The 23607-nt window shown below is 40.1% G+C and overlaps 1 protein-coding gene across 1 annotated transcript; it reads left to right on the forward strand.

Moving 5' to 3' along the window:
• The first annotated feature begins 15 nt into the window (after positions 1 to 15).
• LOC124552560 (protein NATD1) lies at positions 16 to 22416 on the forward strand. The gene is made up of 3 exons (XM_047126882.1): positions 16 to 288; positions 12516 to 12625; positions 22121 to 22416. Exons 1-3 carry the CDS (start codon positions 147 to 149, stop codon positions 22229 to 22231), a joined length of 363 nt encoding a protein of 120 aa, XP_046982838.1. The 5' UTR covers positions 16 to 146; the 3' UTR covers positions 22232 to 22416.
• Positions 22417 to 23607: the final 1191 nt, after the last annotated feature.

Raw genomic sequence — 23607 nt, forward strand, 5'->3', positions numbered from 1 at the left:
ATTCTAACATCCTTGATATCAGAGATGTGTGTAGATTGTCTGTGGCACTGAAGACACGCAATGACGCAAACGTAAATAAAAACATTCTACGTTTGTCGGCAAGGTTCGTCTATTTTACTACACAAGTGCAAGCCTTAGCGATATCGATGCTTCGACGCTCTGCAAGGATTTTGGCAAGAACTGTTAAACCAAATGCGAGTACAACTGCAATAATGCAATTTTCCACAGACGCTCTTGAAGTTAGTCACGACAAGAGCGTCAAGGAATTCTTTATTACTTTGGGCAAAGGTACGTTCTAAGTCTGTAGATTCGGTAAATCCATGGGTAAATCACATTTAACCAAGACTCAGACCAAACATTCACACACATTTGTAATAAAATATATATTATCATGTAATACCTTTAGTGCAATACCTGACCAAAAGTGTCCGATCAACCCCTGTGTAAATTGGAATTAACGACTAGATTTAAAGAGAGGTTGACCTGCAAGAATTAAAGGAGGCGGAGAGTATTGTGTTGCCACTGCCGGAACTGCAATCATCGAGACAGATTTGCAGCACACAGCAAGGCGGCTAAAGTGAAGCTACGAAATACACAACTGGCAGTGGAAAGCTGCTATGAGTGTGGGACCCGACAATGACTCATTTGTAGTGGCGCAGGTGCGTAATAGTGGTGCGCGTCTCTACAAACGTTGGCGTCCAGCGCCAGCGTTCAGGACCGGCGTTGTGCAGCTGCCACACACTGTCTGAGGGAGGGCAAAGGCTGGGGGGGGGGGGGGGGCTGACACTCTCAATGTTGGGTTAATAGGAGAGGTAGAGAACGGAAGGGTAGATGAAGGTGAGAACTATTGAACAGAAAGTAAAGTGTATCATAATGCAAGTTGCTGATAAGAATAATGTACAGAAGACTGGAAAAGAAAATTGAGGTTCATTGAAATGAAGGCCTGTGTGAATTATAGGGAAGTTAAAGGCACCACCACCAGTCAGTCAGTTCTGACATCGCACTTGATAATAGAAACAAGACTTCAGAATAATCAAAACATAATCATAGGATTTCTCGACATAGAAAAAGCTTTCAAGAATGTGAAACTGTGCAAAATTTTTGAAATTCTTAGGAAAATCAGTGTAAGCTTTAGGGAAAGATGGGTAATATACTGTACACTTCTGATCAAAAGTATTCGGACATACCTAATGTACAAAACACTTGTTCAACTGGTCTTGCACCCTTATCGGTTTACATTAGTAGAAGAGATTGGTAAGTTCAGTGAGGAGCTTGGTCACAGGATGGTTTAGTTGGCACGGTAGCATTGCAGTGATCCACGACAAACTCCAGTGGTAGATGCTACAAGAGAAGTGTTGTGCATCACTCAGAGATTTGCTATTGAAATTGTAAGAGAGTATGATTTGGGAAGAATTGGGTAACATATTTCTCCCTCCCATATATGTCCTGTGTAATGAGCATAACCAGAAAATTTGAGAAATTAGAACCAACAGAGAGGTTTCTCAACAATTATTATTCCCTTGTGCCGTTTGCGAATAGACAAGGGAATGGAGGATCGGATAGTGGTACCAGAAGCACCTTCCGCCACAAACCGTAAGGTGGCCTGCATTGTTAGATGTAAATCTGCAAGGCAGAATTGAGCACTACATGTCACAAGAGGTGGGCCAACCAGTATAAAAGGAGGCAGGGAGTATTCTGTTTTCAGTAGAGAAGCAGTGACAGCAGAATAGGGCAGTCGGTAGAACTGAGTGACTTCAAATGTTGGCTAGTCATTGGATGCCAACTGAGTAAAAAATCCATTGGGGACACTTCAATGTTTCTAAAGCTGTCCAAGTCAACAGACAATTATGTGTTTGTTAAATGGAAATGTGAAGGAACAACCACAGATAAACAAAGATGAGGCAGATCTTATACAATGACGGACAGGGGCAATCAAACTTTGCTTGGGGTGGGGTGAGTGGTTGTAAAAAAATTCTGTGAATCAATGGAAGGAATCACTTGTGAGTTCCAAAGTGATACCAGCAGTCCAGCTAGCACGACAACAGTGCGTAGGGTGTTAAAAAGAAGGGGCTACAGTGGTTGACCTACACCATGTGACAATGTGATGGAAGGGTTTCGGTGTGGCAAATGCCTGGCGAACAGTACCTTCCATCATGTGTAGTGTCAACAGGAGATGGGGTTACAGTATCTGGCTGTTTCTCATGCTTAGGGTATGGTCCCCTTATAGCACTTAAAAAAAACTATAAATGTGGAAGGATATGAACACATTTTACAGCATTTTGTACCATGTACAGTAGAGGTATAGTTTTGAGATAATGCTTGTATCAGCATGACAATGCTGCTGTTGTTGTTGTTTTTGTTGTGGTCTTCAGTCCTGAGACTGGTTTGATGGAGCTCTCCATGCTACTCTATCCTGTGCAAGCTTCTTCATCTCCCAGTACTTACTGCAGCCTACATCCTTCTGAATCTGCTTAGTGTATTCATCTCTTGGTCTCCCTCTACTATTTTTACCCTCCACGCTGCCCTCCAATACTACATTGGCGATCCCTTGATGCCTCAAAACATGTCCTACCAACCGATCCCTTCTTCTAGTCAAGTTGTGCCACAAACTCCTCTTCTCCCCAATCCTATTCAATACCTCCTCAGTAGTTGTGTGATCTACCCATCTAATCTTCAGCATTCTTCTGTAGCACCACATTTCGAAAGCATCTATTCTCTTCTTGTCCAAAGTATTTGTCGTCCATGTTTCACTTCCTTACATGGCTACACTCCATACAAATACTTTCAGAAACGACTTCCTGACACTTAAATCTATACTCGATGTTAACAAATTTCTCTTCTTCAGAAACACTTTCCTTGCCATTGCCAGTCTACATTTTATATCCTCTCTACTTCGACCATCTGCAGTTATTTTGCTCCCCAAATAGCAAAACTCCTTTACTACTTTAAGTGTCTCATTTCCTAATCTAATCCCCTCAGCATCACCCGACTTAATTCGACTACATTCCATTATCCTCGTTTTGCTGTTGTTGATATACATAGTATATTCTCCTTTCAAGACACTGTCCATTCTGTTCAACTGCTCTTCCAGGCCCTTTGCTGTCTCTGACAGAATTACAATGTCATCGGCGAATCTTAAAGTTTTTATTTCTTCTCCATGGATTTTAATACCTACTCCGAATTTTTCTTTTGTTTCCTTTACTGCTTGCTCAATATAGAGATTGCTTCCCTTTCATGTCCGTCGACTCTTGTAACTGCCATCTGCTTCCTGTACAAATTGTAAATATCCTTTCGCTCCCTGTATTTTACCCCTGCCACCTAAAGAATTTGAAAGAGAGTATTCCAGTCAACATTGTCAAAATATTTCTCCAAGTCTACAAATGCTACAAATGTAGGTTTGTCTTTTCTTAATCTATTTTCTAAAATAAGTCGTAGGGTCAGTATTGCCTGACGTGTTCCAACATTTCTACGGAATCCAAACTGGTCTTCCCCGAGGTCGGCTTCTACCAGTTTTTCCATTCGTCTGTAAAGAATTCGCGTTAGTATTTTGCAGCTGTGACTTATTAAACTGATAGTTTGGTAATTTTCACATCTGTCAACACCTGCTTTTTTTGGGATGGGAATTATTATATTCTTCTTGAAGTCTGAGGGTATTTCGCCTGTCTCATACATTTTGCTCACCAGATGGTAGAGTTTTGTCAGGACTGGCTCTCCCAAGGTTGTCAGTAGTTCTAATGGAATGTTGTCTACTCCTGGGGCCTTGTTTCGGCTTAAGACTTTCAGTGCTCTATCAAACTCTTCATGCAGTATCGTATCTCCCATTTCATATTCATCTACATCCTCTTCCATTTCCATAATATTGTCCTCAAGTACATCACCCTTGTATAGACCCTCTATATACTCCTTCCACCTTTCTGCTTTCCCTTCTTTGCTTAGAACTGGGTTTCCATCTGAGACCTTGATATTCATACAAGTGGTTCTCTTTTCTCCAAAAGTCTCTTTAATTTTCCTGTAGGCAGTATCTATCTTACCCGTTGTGAGACAAGCCTCTACATCCTTACATTTGTCCTCTAGCCATCCCTGCTTAGCCATTTTGCACTTCCTGTCGATATCATTTTTGAGACGTTTGTATTCCTTTTTGCCTACTTCATTTACTGCATTTTTATATTTTCTCCTTTCATCAATTAAATTCAATATTTCTTCTGTCACCCAAGGATTTCTACTAGCCCTCGTCTTTTTACCTACTTGATCCTCTGCTGCCTTCACTACTTCATCCCTACCCATTCTTCTTCTACTGTATTTCTTTCGCCTGTTCTTGTCAGTTGTTCCCTTATGCTCTCCCTGAAACTCTGTACAACCCCTGGTTTAGCTAGTTTATCCAGGTCCCATCTCCTTAAATTCCCACCTTTTTGCAGTTTCTTCAGTTTTAATCTACGTTTCATAACCAATAGATTGTGGTCAGAGCCCACATCTGCCCCTGGAAATGTCTTACAATTTAAAACCTGGTTCCTAAACCTCTGTCTTACCATTATATAATCTATCTGAAACCTATCAGTATCTCCAGGCTTCTTCCATGTATACAACCTTCTTTTATGATTCTTGAACCAAGTGTTAGCTTTGATTAAGTTATGCTCTGTGCAAAACTCTACCAGGCGGCTTCCTCGTTCATTTCTTACCCCCAATCCATATTCACCTACTACGTTTCCTTCTCTTCCTTTTCCAACTATTGAATTCCAGTCACCCATGACTATTAAATTTTCATCTCCATTCACCATCTGAATAATTTATCTTATCTCATCATACATTTCTTCGTCATCTGCAGAGCTAGTTGGCATAGAGACTTGTACTACTGTCGTAGGCGTGGGCTTCGTGTCTATCTTGGCCACAATAATGCGTTCACTATGTTGTTTGTAGTAGGTTACCCGAACTCCTATTTTTTTTTTTTATTCATTATTAAACCTACTCCTGCATTCCTCCTATTTGATTTTGTATTTATAACCCCGTATTCATCTGACCAAAAGTCTTGTTCCTCCTGCCACCGAACTTTGCTAATTCCCACTATATCTAACTTTAACCTATCCATTTCCCTTTTTAAATTTTCTAATCTACCTGCCCGATTAAGGGATCTGACATTCCACGCTCTGATCCGTAGAATGCCAGTTTTCTTTCTCCTGATAATGACGTCCTCTTGAGTAGTCCCCACCCGGAGATCCGAATGGGGGACTATTTTACCTCCAGAATGTTTTACCCAAGAGGACGCCATCATCATTCATCCATACAGTAAAGTTGCATGTCCTCGAGAAAAATTACGGTCGTAGTTTCCCCTTGCTTTCAGCCGTTCGCAGTACCAGCACAGCAAGGCCATTTTGGTTAGTGTTACAAGGCCAGATCAGTCAATCATCCAGACTGTTGCCCCTGCAACTACTGAAAAGGCTGCTGCCCCTCTTCAGGAACCATATGTTTGTCTGGCCTCTCAACAGATACCCCTCCGTTGTGGTTGCACCTACAGTACGGCTATCTGTATTGCTGAGGCACACAAGCCTCCCCACCAACGGCAAAGTCTATGGTTCATGGGGGGAGGCATGACAATGCATCCCATCATAAACCAGCATCTGTAAGGCAATGGTTATGGACAACAACATTCTTGAAATGGATTAGCCTGCCTGGAGTCCAAATCTGAACCCAGTGGGATGAGGTAAATCTTCGACTTTGCTCCCTATCCCAAGCGCTCGATATCACTACATTCACTGGTTTTGGCTCTTGAAAAAGAATGGGCTGCAAATCTTCAACAGACATTCAGAAATCTCACTGAAATTGTCCCAGTGGAGTCCAAGCTGTCATAAAGGAGGAAGGTGGACACTTCCCATCTTTAATGTCCATTAATGTCCATCGCATACATTCAATCCGATGTGTGTAATAATTCTGTGGTTCGACAACTTGGTGCAAGTCTTTCAATTGGACGCTACTCCGGCAACTTGTGTGCCCCTAACTGGCTCAGTAACCTTACACCTACATAATTGCTCTGTAGTTCACACTTACATTTTTTGCAGAGGGTTCATAGAACCACTTTCAGAATATTTCTCATTTTTTTTTACTCTCAAATAGCACATGGGACAAATGAACACCTAAATATTTTTTGTGCTGGTTTTTATTTTCCTTATTTTATGATGATGCTCATTTTCCCTTTGTAGGTGCAAGTCAGCAAAATATTTTGGCATTTGGAGGAGAAAGTTTATAATTTGTAATTTTGTGAAAAGATCTCGCCCAAATGAAGAATGCCTCTGTTTTAATGATTGCCATCCCGACTTGCTTATCATATCCATGACATTCTCTCCGCTATTTCATGATAATACAAAACAAGCAGCGCATCTGTCAACATTTTTTATGTTCTCTGTCATTCTCATCTTGAAGGACACCATACTGCACAGCAGTACTCCAGAAGATGATGGACAAGTGTACTTAGGTAGTCTCTATAGCAGACTGTTGCATTTTCTAAGTGTTCTGGCAATAAAATGCAGTCTTTGGTTCTCATTCCCCAAATAACTTTCTGAGTGAAGTTTCAAATTTAAAATGCTCTTAATTGTAACCCTGGGGTATTCATTTGAATCGACAACTCTTAAATTTGTGTGATTTATCATGTAACTCTAAAGTAAATGATTTTTAGTACTCGTGTGGAGGACTACACAGTTTTTTTACATCTTTCAGGTCCAACTGCCAACTTTTACAGCATGTGGACAGATATCTTGTCTAAATACATTTGCAACTTGTTTTAATGTTGCAGTGTTTTTGCTAGATGGTGATCAACAGCATCACCTTCAAACAGTCTGAGAGGGCTGCTCAGATTCTTATAAATCATTTATATGGAGTAACAGCCGTAGGGGGCCTTAAACACTTCTTGAAGAACCGTAGACGTAACTGCAGTTTCATAGGTGACTTCCTGTTAATTGCTATAAACAGTGACCTTCATGACAGGAAATCACAGATCCTGTCACACAGCTGAGACAATACACCATAGGCATGCAATTTGGTTAGAAGCTACTTGTGAGGAATGGTACCAAAAGCTTTCTGACACCCCTGCTGGGGCAAGGGGACTTGCAGTGTGTGTGAAATTCATTCCTGGTGAATCTTCACGTCATTGGAGGGTGGAGGGTCAGTAAAAGGCACACTGAAAAATTCCGTGGTGTGGGCAGGATATGATCCTGGGACATTTCAGTCCCAGAGACACAATTTACCATTAGACCAAAAGGCCTAACTATGCAATGACAGTACAACATGCAGAGACTTAACTTCTTTTATATGGACCCTAGTCTCACTCGGCACTGGCCCATAGCCAGTGACTGAGGGAGACTAGGGCTCCATATTGAAACTGTTAATAGACATCAACATAAAAGTTTTCTGGATGTGGTACTGCGTCATAATGTATAAAACTACTGCTACTAGAGAAAAACCCAAATTTTGTCCACAGTTGCAGCAGCCTTCTTCTGGGTCTACTGGTGTGTTCTAGCTATGCAGTGTCCTTTATATTTTGTTGTTAGTGTTCACTACGCATGCCATTACGTCATAATTTTAAAAAGATAGTTCGTTTCATTGGTCACTTATGGAAGAAGGAGAGGGAACTTTATCTTGATAGGGTGTTGCAGTGGAGGGAGAATGTAACCTCAGTTGTCTATCGGCTCTTGTGTTATTTGCCATGATTGGTGGTCACCGTCGAATGAGAAGTTGGCTGCTGTTTACCAAATGCTGGACATTGGCCACGCGGCTGCAGTTACTCGCTGGTAGTGCTCATACCTCGTGTTGACAGTGCAGTCTGTTGAACTCTGATTGCTGGCAGCCAAGATGGGGCAAGCCTGAGTCCATCCTCCCTATTCATGTTATTAGGGTGTTTGAGTATTTCGATGGCCCCTCTGATTTTGCGTTTCGTCATAACCGGCTGCTTGGCTAACACACAGGCTTTGCTGAAATTTATTTCTTTTCTGCAGTCCCACTGGTGTTCTGCCACTGCAGATTTGTTGTGTTGCCCTAGACGAATATAGCACTCACGTTCCCAAATGCGCGTTGCTATTGGCCTGCCAATCTCGCCAATGTACGCCTCTCCACATTCGCATTCCACCTTGTACACGCCTGCAGTGTGTAATGCATCCACCTTGTCCTTAGTGGAGCCTAGCACATCCTGGATCCTGAGACCACCATAGAAGACCCCTGCACCCCAATCCAGCGAAGGTGTTTGCCAAGTTTATCAGTAACATTTTTCACATAAGGTAAGCACACTGTTGGCCGCAGTTTGTCTATTTCTTGCTTGTGTTCGTCAACAAGGCAGTGTGGATCGACCTAAGGCTGTAGCCATTGACTAGAAATGTTGTGCATAGCCTTTTAAGATCAGATCTGAAGATGGTCATTGCTGACTGTAACCATTAGTCTAAGGACCTAACAATTTTGTGATCGCAGGTGGAAATAATAGACATTTACTCTGTAATTAGGAAGGACAATATCAATTAGTTGTGAACATGGATGCTTCATCTGTGAGAAACTCTGCATGCCAGGCAGCATGCAACAATGTGCTAATGAATTTCCTCATTATACCCATAACTTACAACAAATGCGAAACAAAAATTTAAATCTCAAACCATTAACATATGTCAAACTAACAATTCCAGAGTCAAAGACATACCAGTAGGGACTAAGAACTGACACCTCAACCACTTTCTAACTGTGCTCCAATCTGACAATTCCAATACAAAACAAACATGTAGAATAGAACCCTGACAAACAACGTGTGCACCAGCCGTATCGCTTACTAAAGACACTTTGAACAAGCTTCGAAACATCAGCATTCGACACTAGAGAGTGTCACTCAGTCATGACACCATGTAACACAACACAATTATGTCAAGAGTCAAAGCTGGCAACCAGTACCACTTGTCTTGGTTGACTTGACAGACTGATCTGTACTGGAGCTCGATCTCAATGTTAGGTTGGAAGGTGAGTTTAGTTGTGCATTGGTGAAGTCAACAGTTGCGAATGTCAAATATTGGGTATAATGACTTACTGATCCACAGCCTGAGGTCTAAGTTAGTTTGAAAGTTGGCTGTTTGGTTGAGAGATGAGAAGCAGCATCAAACACTTCAGTTATTCCAAACTTTGCATTATGTTGCTTTAAGACTTACATACATTTGGTTTGCTAATCTCATTATGACATTTTTATTGTTTGCTAAACTTTAAAAGTTTAAGGCAACACATTTAAGAAATAAAGGCTTGTTGCTGTTTAACATTGCTCCTCGTGCACCACACAGAAGACCAAATGTGAAAGCTTGATTGAATGTGTGGAAATGTCATCCATGTTGATGTGACATTTGTGTTCTGTTGTTGTAGAACTTGATTGACTTTCTCAGTTCTTCTAAAGCAGTCGTGGCTGTTGTATTTACACTTGTATTGGTACATCAGATAGAGAATTTAAGTGATATCTGTTAAAAAGTGCATGTATATTATAAAAATGGATGTAGATATGTACCTATGTATGTATGTTACTCACCTCCTCCTAAACCACTAGACCGATTTCAGCCAAACTTGTTACACGTATCACTTACTGTCTGGAAGAATCACCATGGGCATATGAACCACTTACCTAACAAAGGGGTGGGAGAGGGCTGAAAAAAACAGCATGGTCCATGACGCACTAATACCCTACTGCCTTCATGCAGTATTAAAGAATGAGGGCATTTAGGGCTTGCAATGAACTATACACATAAGTTCAAACCTTTATGACATTTTTAATCTCCATCAAATGATGAAAGGAATAAAAAGTCGGATCACTTACTAGATTTTCATGGTCTTTGCAGTAAAACTGCCACATGAAGCATGATGTTTTAATTTATTACTTCTTCACAACTAACTGTATTTGCAACACATTTTGTAGACAGTATTCACATACACCACTGAAGGTACCAGCACTGTATTCAGGGGATGTGTGGAAAACTGCTGCATCATGAATGATGTTTAAATTTACTACTTCTTTGCTACTAACTCTATTCGCAACATATTTTACATACAGGACCCACAAATGCTGCTGAATGTACTTACAAAACTGTGTCATTGTGTGACACACAGTTCGGGATATGTGACATCAAATACTGAGATGCATGAAAAACTGCTGCGTGATGCATGACTTTTAATGTGTTACCTCTTTACTACTACTACTACTACTACTTTATGCACAATACATTTTAGACAGTAAACACATATACCACTGGGAACTGATGACCTCAGATGTTGAGTCCCATAGTGCTTAGAGCCATTTGAACATATACCACTAGATGTACTTGCAAAATTATGTCATTGTACGACAAATAGTTGAGCAGGTACATCATCATAAACATTGAGCTACATGAAAATGAAACTGTACGAGGAAATTCTGTAGAGATACAGGTGAAATATGGGAACAGATACATGTGAAATATTTTAAACATATGTAAAATATACACACATCAAAAAAAGTTTTGCATCACCCCGGTTCCCAGAACTCCTGAAGATAGACGTTGACTGTGGATATTGTATCATAGACTTAGTCCCTTTGACTGTTCAGAGATGTCACTAAAACCGCCCATAGATGTAAACAACCATTCATGAGCAGTGCCTATTAGACGGAGGGGGTCAGACAGCCGATCAGTTCCAGTTGTTCCACCAAGAAGGAGGTACACGGCTTGTGTTGTCTGTAGTTCACTCATGCTAGATGGTCAGTACTACAGTTTGATCATATCCGCATTGTTACTGTGTGCCAGGAAGGGCCCTCAACAAGTGATGTGTACAGGCATCTCCGAGTGAACGAAAGGAGGAACCCTGACAGCAACGCCACCACGTTGAATAATACTTTTTGTACAGCCACAGGATGTCGTGTTACGACTCAAACTGTGCGCAATAGAGTGCATGATGCACAACTTCACTCCCGACGTCCATGGCGAGGTTCATCTTTGCCTCCACGACACCATGCAGTGCAGTACAGATGGGCCCAACAACATGCCAAAGGGACCACTCAGGATTGGCGTCAGATTCTCTTCACTGATTAGTGTTGCATATGCCTTCAGCCAGACAATCTTCGGAGACGTGTTTGGAGGCAACCCGGTCAGGCTGAACGCCTTAGACACACTGTCCAATGAGTGCAGCAAGGTGGAGATTCACTGCTGTTTTGGGGTGGCATTATGTGGGGCTGATGTACACCACTGGTGGTCATGGAAGGCACCGTAGTGGCTGTACAATACGTGAGTGCCATCCTCCGACCAATAGTGCAACCATATCAGCAGCATATTGGCGAAGCATTTGTCTTCATGAACGACAGTTCATGCCCCCATCATGCACATCTTGTGAATGACTTCCTTCAGGATAATGACATTGCTTGACTAGAGTAGTCAGCATGTTCTCCAGGCATGAACCCTATTGAACATGCCTGGGATAGATTGAAAAGGGCTGTTTATGCACGACGTGACCCACCAACCACTCTGAGGGATCTATACCGAATTGCCATTGAGGAGTGGGACAATCTGGACCGACAGTGCCTTGATGAACTTGTGGACAGTATGCCACAATGAACATAGGCATGCATCAATGCAAGAGGATGTGTTACTGTATATTAGTGGTACCAGTATGTACAGCAATCTGGAGTACCACCTCTGAAGGTCTCTCTGTATGGTGGTACAACATGCAACTTGTGATTTTCATGAGCAATAAAAAGGGCGGAAATGATGTTTATATTGATCTCTATTCCAATTTTCTGTACAGGCTGCAGAACTATTGGAACTGAGGTGACGCAAAACTTTTTCTTGTGGTATGTATGCAGGAAAAACCATGGGTAAAAAACTCACCTCAAACCCTTGGAACAATATCAATCAAATTTGGTACACATATTAGTTACAAAATGGAAAGAACTACTGTGGGATAAGAACCACCAGCTTCTTATTGGTATGGTGGCAATAATGTGTAGAGAGAAGGTGGGAGGAGGAGATGGTCAGAGATAGGAGGAGGAGGAGGAGGAGATGAACAGGCAGAAGGGGAAGGAGGAGGTGGACAGAGGGAGAGAAGAACAACGGAGCTCACAGTAGTTCCACTTTTAGTTCGACATCTGTCACTCATTCTGAATGGGCCTATAGGCATCAACATACACCGACTCCTGCCATGACAAGAAATTAATGTATTATGGTTTCCAACTACTTTCACCATTATGGATCAGTCACATGAACAGTTTTTAAAACTTTGGCATGGTGCCATGTCCAGCACAGGGGGCAGGGCCAATTTCTCCATTAGAAGGTGCAGAGGCAGGCCACTGCAACCATGTACAAACTTTCAATTTTACCCATGTAGAGACAGTTATTTCTAGAACATGTCTACGTGCAGTAAACTTTTATGTTAACTGACAGTGACCACAAAAGCTTACATTTGAGAGGAACTGCATTACTGCAGTATTGATGTTTTAAGATAGTCCACATCAGTAAAATATTTCTTCTTACCTGGGTTTTGTATCTTTGCAGAAAGAGCAGTCCTGCAATACGATGAGGACGCTTGTGGTGTTGTCGACTTACTACATACTGAAGTCCCATCAATCTTCCAAGGAAAGGGTGTTGGGAGGATACTAGCTAAGGTGAATTCTTCTTTTTCTGTTGACAGTTGTCCCAGAAATTTGTTGGTAATGTGTCCTACCATTTCCTATTTCTTTATTCTTTTTGAATGGAACTAATGTCGTACTGGGATGGGTCACGCTTAGTTAATTTAAATGTGTTCTGCCAGGGTTCGTGGAAAGAGAGAGCACAGAGTGAGATGCCACAGCACTTAAGACATTGGATTTGTGTACAGATGGAGTGGGATTTGTATCCCTGTTTAACCATCTGGATTTAGCTTCTTCAGATGAATATCAGGATGGATCCTTTAAGATGCCACTGTTTGTTTCCACATGTTCATTTTAATTTGGTACTAACAGACATTAAATTATAACCTATGTCCCATGTTGAATCTGCTCAGTATAGCATGTGACAGTAGAAGGAAAAGAATACGATTTCAATGGAAAGTGGTTAAAGAGAAGTAAAGAATGCCTTTTGCCCGAGGAAAACATGAAAGCTGAAAATTGTGAGGTGTTAATTGGAAAGAGTGTCTGAAAAGTGGATGTGATGAGAATGGGAGTACGTTAACTGTATTCACAGTTGCAAATATGGACAACCATCAGCTGTAATATAGAATGACAGCAATGAAAGTTTGTGCTGGATCGGTTCTCAAACCTGGATTTACTGCTTATCGCAAGTGGTCGCCTTACCATTTCGCTATCCGTGCATGCCTCATGGCCAGACGCAAACTTCCATATGTCATCAACTATGGGTCTGGCTGTAAGGCATGCACGGGCAGCAAAATAGGAAGGCAAACATGGGAAATCCGGGTTCAAGTCCAGTCCAGCACAAATTTTTATTGTCGTCATTCCATTCTACAGCTGATGGTTATCCATATTAGCAATTTCAAATACATGTAATGTATTTAATAATGGCTGTAGTTGCCTAAGTGCCTGTTCCTTCCAACACCCATGCATGTCCAGAGGAACTTTGCATCATAAATCAGAATAACACAAGCACTGCAATATCATGGTAATGAGAGGGTTGTGGTCTGGTATTCAGATGTTATGGTGCAATGTGTGTTTTTCTGCTTTCAAATTAGCTTTGTCTTGAGCACAATTAGTATAGAGAGATTGGTGGAGTAGGCTATGTGGAATTTGTACTTTGAGGAAGAGTTTGCATCATGGTAGTGAGACCATAGATATATGTGTGTGAAAGATATGTTTCTCTCTCTTTCTCTCTCTCTCTCTCTGTCTCTCTCTCCCTCCTCCCTCCCTCTCGCCCTCTCCCTCTCAACATGACTATCATATCTGCCACTACTTAACTTATATGAAAAATCACAGATTGCATTTCTGTTTGTGTTCATATTGCCTGACAGTCAGGCAGCAAGACCATGCATCAATAGGACTATTCCATCAACGCTGCAGTGTCGTGTTTAGCTTGATGACTGTTTACACCTTCTTTTTTTTCTTTTCTTTTTGGTTGCAGGGAAGTTACAGCTTGTAGCTGGAGTCCTTTGATTGTAATAAAATATGAATTTTCATACAGGTTTGAGGGAGATATCATTTTGTCAGATAACCAAAATGATCTGTTGATATTATTTGCTGAAAGTAGAGGCTGGTATACCAAAGCTGGTATCGGAATCAGAATTTTGTCGTCTCATTTTGTAGGCCTGCCAGTTTTAATTGCTGATTTTGTGTACAAGGGACTAGTCAACAACAAACAGAAATTGTACAGTGCAATGTATAACTCTTAACATGGAAATAGTGCCAAGTACATTATTCATTGCTGCAATTATTTAAAACTTCTGCTACTGAATAATAAATAGCATATACGCACAAAGATGAAATGTACATATTATGTTGCAGCATTGAGGTCTTGCTGTGAAATAGCCTTCTTTAAATTGATTATAGAGTTTTATATTTGCACACTATAAAGTATGAAAAACTCCTCCAAATCCATGAAAGGAAAGCTTGTAATTACCTGCTTCTAGTGTTGTAGTCATGTTGAAAATTGTTTCCTACACTTGTTTCTGAACTCTTTACATGTAAACATGTCATAAACATCAACCACTTGTTTTCCTATAGTCATTATAAGGTGTTTTTAGTGATAATATTAAATTTATTGTACTTTATCTTCCTCCAGAAGATAATTCAACGCCTTGTGATGGGATCAACATAGCTGTGGTAAAAACTGTTCCCAATCCATGTCAGTATGAACAGAATTTCTGCTGAGGTGAGTAACCTAGCAGAAAATAGAAGACATGCAATTCAGAACAAATTAAAGTGATGTGCTTCACTGGTTAACTGAGGGATTTGGACAGGAGAGGAATTGCATATCATTAAGAGATTCCTGTTACTAAATATGTCTTCACTAATTCTGGAAAATGGGAGGGGGAGGGTGCAGTGTGAGAGCCTATTGCCACAACATTGTCTACTGTTTAGTACAAACACTACACAATGCATCTGAATTTTTTATTTTTATTTCTTCTGAAAAATAAATGTCTGGCAGATGTTGCACTTTCATATGAATGCATCTAATGTAGTATGTTTGAGGAGGAAATGAACATACATTAAGAATCATTAATATGGACACTTTGCTAAAAGGGAGACATATTAAATATGCACTCTGGTCTCAATGGTTTCTGAGGAGCAGCTGTATGAAGCTATGAGGAGTGGGAAGAATATTAAATGAACAGATCATTTTTTTTAAATATCACCAAGGGCTTCATTTGCAACTGTTTTAGACAGAAACTACGCAGCTAATCAGTGTACTGTCTTGTTCCAACTACTAAAAGTGAAGCATACAGTCTTGAGAGACATGGACCTACTTGCACGCAACACTTCCTTTTGCTCAAATGATAGTGAAACACATCATGTCAAGTGTTCTGATCCATTCTGACTTATGATCAGAAAGTCAACTCCCACAACCCAAAATTTCCGGGAGTTGTGGTGGAGTGCTAGAATCAGATGACTGAGGTCAGGTAATCTAGCAGGGCCACACAATCATCTTCACGTCCATGTAATGTTGCATGAACCTTTCTGAAACAATTTGGAAATGGTGGGGTAGTGCATTGTTTTACTGAAGCTACAGGTCATCTGTAGGATTTGTAGACAGACAAATGAAAATTATCTGATATTAGGTTCTGGTATTGTTTGTCCTTGAAAGACGATAGCAAAGATATCAGGTGTCCCATTTCCACTGTATAAATATTTCACTGTTTCATATGCTGACATACGGAAAACCCTGTAGTTGGCAGAAGAACTGTCACCATTGTAACTGATAACAGCAGTGGTATAATACATGCTTTAAAATTCTGGGCTAAAGTCCAGATCAGAGCTAACAGCAGTCACTGTGCTGCTTATCTACTGCTCATAGGTTGGCAATCCACGTGTTCTGTGTAGCCAGTGGGATGGTTCTTTGACGTAACCGATGAGAGCTAAGAACAGAGACAATGTATTTCTAGCAGTGTAATTGAAACTATTGTCTTGTTTAATGTTTTTTGGAGTATTTGTGAGTTTCAAGAGAAATATTTTGTGATTATGGCAGCAAATGCTATAAAGTAGACTGATTTAAGTGATTTAATCCTGCACAGTGACAAAATCCATTGGTGCATGTCTAATGGATTAATTGCAGGGACACGAAAATGTGTCAGATGTGGTGGTAAAATGACCACATGATTGATCTGTACAAACACACTGAGAAAGTAAATCAATGTTTTTCAATTAAATCATGGGAGGAGGCAGTGGATCAGTCTTCATTCATAATAGAATAGCATGTTCGATATATTAATCTGCTCACACAGATTGATTGTGTAACAACACGAAGCAGAGAAATATTTCACTGCTTTTTCAAATATATCATAGGTTGTGACACTGTCTTGGATTTGTAGATACTATTACAGTTTAAATAGCTACAAGTCAAACTTGGAGAAATTAAATTTATAATCGTCGTTTACAGCAATGTTTCACCCTTTTTCTGGATGTATTAAATCAAAACACATCATCTGCCTGCTGCTCTTACATTGGCTGTGTAACATAAACAGCCAACACGTCTTCCTTTGTTCCCATAGTACCTCACTGCAAGTGCTAAAAACATTCCTTCACAAAACACATAAGTACGCCACTGGCCCTGTTCTAGACTTTTACCATATTTTGTGAAGTGTCAGGCCTCCTACCTTAGGTATTAGGGAGAGGAAGTCAGTGAGCTGAGAGTGGTTGACTTGGCCCCTGCCTTTTTGTTTAAGTGGTCAGCTAACCATATAACAGATAGTGTGTAGCAAGGACATTTTTCAAAACAGTTAATGGATTTTTAATACGGATGAATCACAAATGTGTGTCAACATAGGCTTTCTGAAGAAATGTGTGGTTGTGTGTTCCTGGGGAATTGTCTCAAGAGTTTTGCTTGTGAGAACAGACACTGCTCATACCACGAGATGTGTATCTTGATTGCAGTAAGAGCACTGATTATGATTGTCACCATCACATATGTAAATACTTCCACTACCTGAATGAATGATACACTGTTGGCAAGTTGGATTCTACATCATAGTGGTTTCTGGCATGTTTGTACCTTGCGGTGTTCAACTTATCAATATATGCTGCAAATAGTCAGTCCAGGCAACCTTTTTCCACTCGTAGAGTATCCATTGGTGGTGTTCCTACTCGTGCTAATTTCTGTGGCCCTTGATATATAGTAAACAGAGGTACACATGTGAGGCAGTTGTGTTGTAAATTGATGAATGATTCACTGCACTGTGGATCAGGTATCTGCTGCTCTGAGCATCCAACTCCTTTCATCAGTATGTTGTTACCCACCACGGATGAATCCAGTGGCAACAGTTCTTCCTGAAATGAAGCACTCTCAGTGCACTCTTAAACATTGTGAATGAAATGGTCAGTGCAATGTCCTCTACATCAATTGAACACTAGACTTATCATTATGACTGCCACCACCAGGTCATGTTGCAGTATGTCACTATGGTGACAATGGAATCCCTCTGCCCATACATAGCAGGCATCTTAAATTCAAATGCTAATGAGTGTGTCTTTTCATTCTGAATGGTCAATACTATCTTGTCCTTTTTTGCAACATTTCCTCCTGAAACTTGCTGTGCATAGTTATTTAGTGAACATCAGTCATACAAAACCCAACCTTCAGTTTTCTCATGTGATATACAGAAAGTTGTGGATCAAGGTGAGACTTTGACTCAATACACCAATGCTTAATAGTGACAGTACACTTGCGGGATATCAAACAAAATTTGTGATTCGATTGAGGATTTCTTGGTAGGAAAGACATAGCATGTTATCTTGGATGAAAGGTCATTGACAGGTGTAGAAGTAACTTAAGCTGTGAGCCAAGGAAGTTTGTTGGGACCTGTATAGTTCATGTTGCATGTTATTGACATGGCAAAAAATATTAAGAGTTACTTCAGACTTTTGCAAATGATGCAGCTATTTGCAGGGTAACCCAGAAAGAATGGTCAATATTCAGGGACACGAAAGGGACAATCATTTAAAGCAAAAAAATCTAGTAAACGTGAGCTTTAAAATGCATACCTTAAGAGCTATGAGCACTTCTACACCTTTGATACTGTGGAACAAATATCTCTTCTACTGCAAGTTCTTTGCTTTCCACATTTTGAGAGGTGATAGTATGGATGAAAACGAGAAAAAATGCCTACTAAACATGGACTTTGAAGTGCATGCCGTGGGAGCTATGAGTACTTGTTCATCTTCACCACTGTGAAACATACCTCTTCTACTGACAAAGTGCTCATAGCTCTCAAGGTATGTATTTTAGAGACCATGTTTCTAGACCTTTTTAGCTCAAATGACTGTGTGTGTCAAATTCCTGAATATTGAGCATTCTTTCTGGGACACCCTGTATAATGAAATAGTATCAGAAAGAGCTGCACAGTGTCTGAAAGAAGAGCAACTTGCTGCAAATGTTAAGATACATATAAGTAACCACTTCTCAAAATGGAATAAAAAAAATAGTATCCTATGGCTACAATTCCAGTAAGTCACAACTGAAATTAGTCAACTTCTACAAATATCTAGAGAGCTAATTTATGAGGAAATGAAAGGATGATCACTTAGCCTCAGGGGTGACTAAAACAAGTGCAAGAGTTTGCATACGGAGATTGCATACAAAATACTCATAGAGTATTGCTCGTGTATGGGCCCAATACTAAGTGGGACTAACAAGGGATATTGAATGTAGACAGAGAAGGACAGCACGAATGGTTACAGTTTTGTTTGACCCAGCTGAGAGCATCACTGATCTCTTGAAAAACATGAAATAGCACGTGATTGAAGATAGATGCTAGCTATAATGTGAAAGCCTAGTTTCAAGACCATGTGTTAAGTGAGGAATTGGGTGTATTACTCGCATAGGATCTCTGAAGAAAATATTGTATTAATCCCATGGTACACAGTGGAATTTAACAAATAATTCTTCTCATGCTGCATAAGCATACGCACAGAAAGAAACCCTAATGTGTGTTACAGTGGTAAGTACCCTCTGTTGTGCTCTTCACAGTTCTATACTGTGAAAAAAAGTGGAGGATCTAGCTGTATGTATTACAGTATTTATAAAAGTTGTATCAGGTAATAGGAGTGCCTCTATAACTTTATAACACATGGTGTGGTTGATAATGCAAGTGGCATTCACGAAATTAGACAGTGGAAGTGTTGATTATCAGCTGATTTTAAGTGTAAGCAGGTTGGTGTAATGTGGCATAGTATTCACATTTAATTGCTTCCCTGCGTGACCGCTTAGAGATCCCTATTAAGTCAATATGACTTAAGGCATTGTGAAGGTTCATAGAAGAGCTGAGAAATTAGTGTTAAACTTAGCCGATGATTTGGTGGCATTACAGAGATGTACAGCAAATGCAAAAGGGAGATTTTGCATGAAGGGTTACCACTAAAATTCTTTGAACTTGTTTCACTGAGGATCCTAAGAACAGAGGACTCATACAGACTTTAATCCCTGCAGTTCTCAGTTGTTTTGTTGGGGTATAAGTAAACTTATGCCTTGCCTTTAACCGGCTGAGATACTCAGGGTAGTTCACAACTCACCATCAGAGCTTCTGTCTGCCAGTTACTCTATCCACTTTTCTCAGCTCACACATGCTCTCCTGCATACTGTGTCAGACTAACATTCCTAGGTGCAAGGATATCACAGTCAATGGCTTAACCATACACTAAGGCTTGTACGCAAAATGAGTCGTCCTCTCAGACAAGCCTGGATTTGAGGCTGAGTCTGGCATATCGTATTCATTTTTCAAAGCTGTATAATTGAGATAAGCGCTCCTCTAACTAGAATACAGTTATTCTCTATGGGAGATAAACTTGCAACATTTGTTACTCAAGTTGGTTTGTATTGTGTTAAGATCACTCTGCATGACATTATTATTTATAAAAGATACGGAAAAATTGTCCTTCATGAATAAATGTACATGTATTTTAGAAAGTTATTGCAACAAAAAAATAAAAATTTATAATTAACTATTGTTAATTGTATCGAAGGAAAAGTGATAAACTAAGAGACAGAACTGCTGGCCAGTACTAACTGCCCCCTTCCTCTTTGTTTACTGTCACCCTTATCTCAGGTGGGTCCTCATCATGTAATGTTTGTGACTTGCCCTTCCATTTTGAACTACCTCAACCTATCTTTCTCTCATACTGTCAGGTGGGTCTCTTGATGCTGCTATACATTTCACTTCCTGAAGAGAATCAATACACTATACTCCTGCTAAACTGGCCATTTCTCACAATAGAGGTGCCGAATTATTGAGAGTGGCCGGCCGGAGTGGCCGAGCGGTTCTAGGCACTACAGTCTGGAACCGCGCGACCGCTACTGTTGCAGGTTCAAATCCTGCCTCGGGCTTGGATGTGTGTGATGTTCATAGGTTAGTTAGGTTTAAGTAGTTCTAAGTTCTAGGGGACTGATGACCTCAGCAGTTAAGTCCCATAGTGCTGAGAGCCATTTGAATTCTTATTGAGAGTGTCTGGGAACTATACCCATTCAATCCGGCCAGCCAAGAGCTGAGCCCTCAAGTATGTACATATACAGTAGTGGCACTTACTATGAAACTTGTCCTGAACTTTTAGTTGCTATATGCAGTGGCGGCACGGTTTATCATGCGACCGTCTTAGAAGCATTACGTCAGTACTGCAGGTATCTTGTTGTTGTGTAATGTACTCCAGGGAGGTGTCTGCAGCTTCAGGAGCACCAGGGTGAGTAATATTCATGTTCTCTCCTCCTGTGTCCTCTTCTTCATCACTTTCATCATTACTTTCCTGCCTGCTTTTAATTATTTCCTCATCTGTTGAAGTTTCGTCTGTCTCTCAGTTTTCCTCATTCAGAAGCTTTTTGTTCTTCAGCTCTTTCTCAGAGCTGGTACAAATTTTTTTGGAACCACTGAGAGAATATTTTTCTGTCTGTCCACACTTGCTTCTGAGCACAATGTTGAACTGGAAGTGTATTTCTGTTGCCATATTGAAAACAACATTGATGTTGGGATTTCCCTATCACCGTGGTAGTTTATTACTCCCATTTGTGTTAATATGTACCACTAATGTTACACATTGTTTCTGTTGTTTGTGCCCAAAACCATCCTTCTCTTTCTTGGGAGTGATGTCTTTGAAGGAAGCGTCTTGTAAATGAGACTTATTTCATCAGCATTGTGCAAGGCATCAGCAATTAAATCTTCTTTGTCTTCCAAATTGTCTTTACAAACTCTTCTGTATCTTTGTCATTAGCTGATTAACTTCACTGGTGACTGTCAGCTGCCCATTCCATGCCCCCCACCCTCTTCCCAGTTAGTTTAATATCCAGCCTTACTGCCACATCCAAGTTGTTTGTGAAATGCAACTGCTTTTTCCTGTATTATTGGGCCACTGACAGGAATTCCTTTACTGTGTTTTTGTGTGAACCACCTGTAAACAACTGCGTCCAGTTCTTCATTCTCACTCTTTCGCATAACCCTGTGTTGTCTCAACCTACTCTCCATTTGTGTTTCTTATTGTCAAATAATATGTTTCTTTTTGATGTCATAAATAGTTACTCATTAAAATTGTACTCCGCAGCAGTGCTTCTCTTCAAAGAACCTCAGTTCTAAAATTTCGAGCTTCTGCTTGAGGTGTTTCCTTTTATTGCTGTGGTACTGAACTGTAAAGAAAGCCACATTTTCAAACATTGTTTGACATTGTAATTAACTGACAACATCATTGCACACTAGAATTCATTGTTGAGCCTGTCGTTTCTGCTTGAAAGCGACTAAAGGCCGGATTACTGAGAGGCCAAAGTAGCAAAAGTTTAGTGTGGTTAAACACACAAAGATTGTGATAGTGTGCCTGATGTAATGTTAAAAACTAATGGTATCTTAACATACAAGAGGCAACTGCTAAGTGAACTACAGTGGCTAGTCATGTATGGAAAGTTTTTTATATTATTGCTATTCACATTCAAATTGTATTTGTGGCTTGTAGAATTTCTCTTTAAATTTTGTCTTCACGTTGTTACAGGCTGCCTTTGATTATGTGCACAACAACGAACTCAAAATGAAGCTGACATGTGAATATTTACAGAAGGCCATTGACAGCTTTCCAGAATACAAGAAAATAGTTGTGAATTAGCTTGGTACTTGGAATGTGGAATTATACATGTATATTAGTAGGTGCTGTTTTGAGTTACAGTTGTTGATGACTTTGGGGTACTATTTGTTTTAAAAAAAAAATATTTTTATATTGTAAAGTTTTAGCTAAAAATTATACTTTGTATACATTTAGAAAATGGAATAAATTTTGTGCATCGCTATCAAGTTGATGTGGTGGTTGATGTGACCACACACCTCTTTCACATTTACCAGTCTTGCTAGGTGCTGCCACAAGAAATAGGATACACCCACACCGCTCTCATTCTTCTAATTTTTCTCATTTTTCATTGTTACATGCCAGAAGACTTCCGTTCATATGAATTTGATTTTACTTACTGAGTAATTGGCCTTTTGCTTTCATCAAATACTAAAATATTCAAAATTGAGTTGTTCTGTGCCAGACTGTGCTACCTCCTTGCATTTTATGCGTTGGAATTGGTTGACATCGTATTGGGCAGTTGTCTCAGCCGGCCAGTACTTATATGTTACACCTAAACGCCAAACATTGCCATCATGTCGTTGTAGGCTGCCTCCTAATAATTAAGGATACTTTATGCCTTTTCAAAGACAAATATGGCCTCAGCATGGTAAGGTGTCTGTAATATACTGTGAAAATGTTGTAGGACAAACTATGCTATTAACAAAGGCTGTGTAGAACATTCCGGCAGTAAGGAACTAAGATAATTCAAGAAGCCTGCAGCCAAATCAATGGACAGAAAATGTTGCTTAGCAATACTTCAACCTGTCACATACCTCACATCCTGGTTCGTGTTTTCTCAAAGTTTCCACACACATTCCGGGATGGCTCCCAAGAAAATCATTTCCAACACCCTCCGCTTTGCTTGTCCATTGTTAACAAGGACACCCTATGGTCTGGCCCTCTTCTATTTTCTTCATACTTCTAGGATTTGAAGTTGAATGCCCAGGCATCAGTTTCCTAATGCAATATGACACAATTCTCAAAAAAAACTTGATAAATCATCTTTGAAGATTAGAAGGTATTCAAGTGCTTGTAGCTATAAAATATTTCTACCTTATTAACTCAGCCACTGGTAGCTGAGTATCTAGGGTGAAATCTAGTAATTGAACAGTTGCTGGTACAAATCTTGTTAGCAGCATCATCTGTTTTATTTTTACTTAAATTCCATATTTATTAATGAACCTGTGACCAACCCCAGCTTTGCAAGGGTGCACCAAAAATATATGGCCAGACAATTTATGAGGCATAGCAGTAATTTCATTTTGTATTCACTGCATAGAGTTAAGATTAAAGTTCAGAGAACATTGTTAGGCTCCTAAAGAACATTACTTTGATATACCTAAGTGAGCTGCACACATCAGGCAAGTTTTCAGGAG

This window comes from Schistocerca americana, chromosome 10 (assembly GCF_021461395.2).
Source record: "Schistocerca americana isolate TAMUIC-IGC-003095 chromosome 10, iqSchAmer2.1, whole genome shotgun sequence".
Taxonomy (NCBI): Eukaryota; Metazoa; Arthropoda; class Insecta; order Orthoptera; family Acrididae; genus Schistocerca; species Schistocerca americana.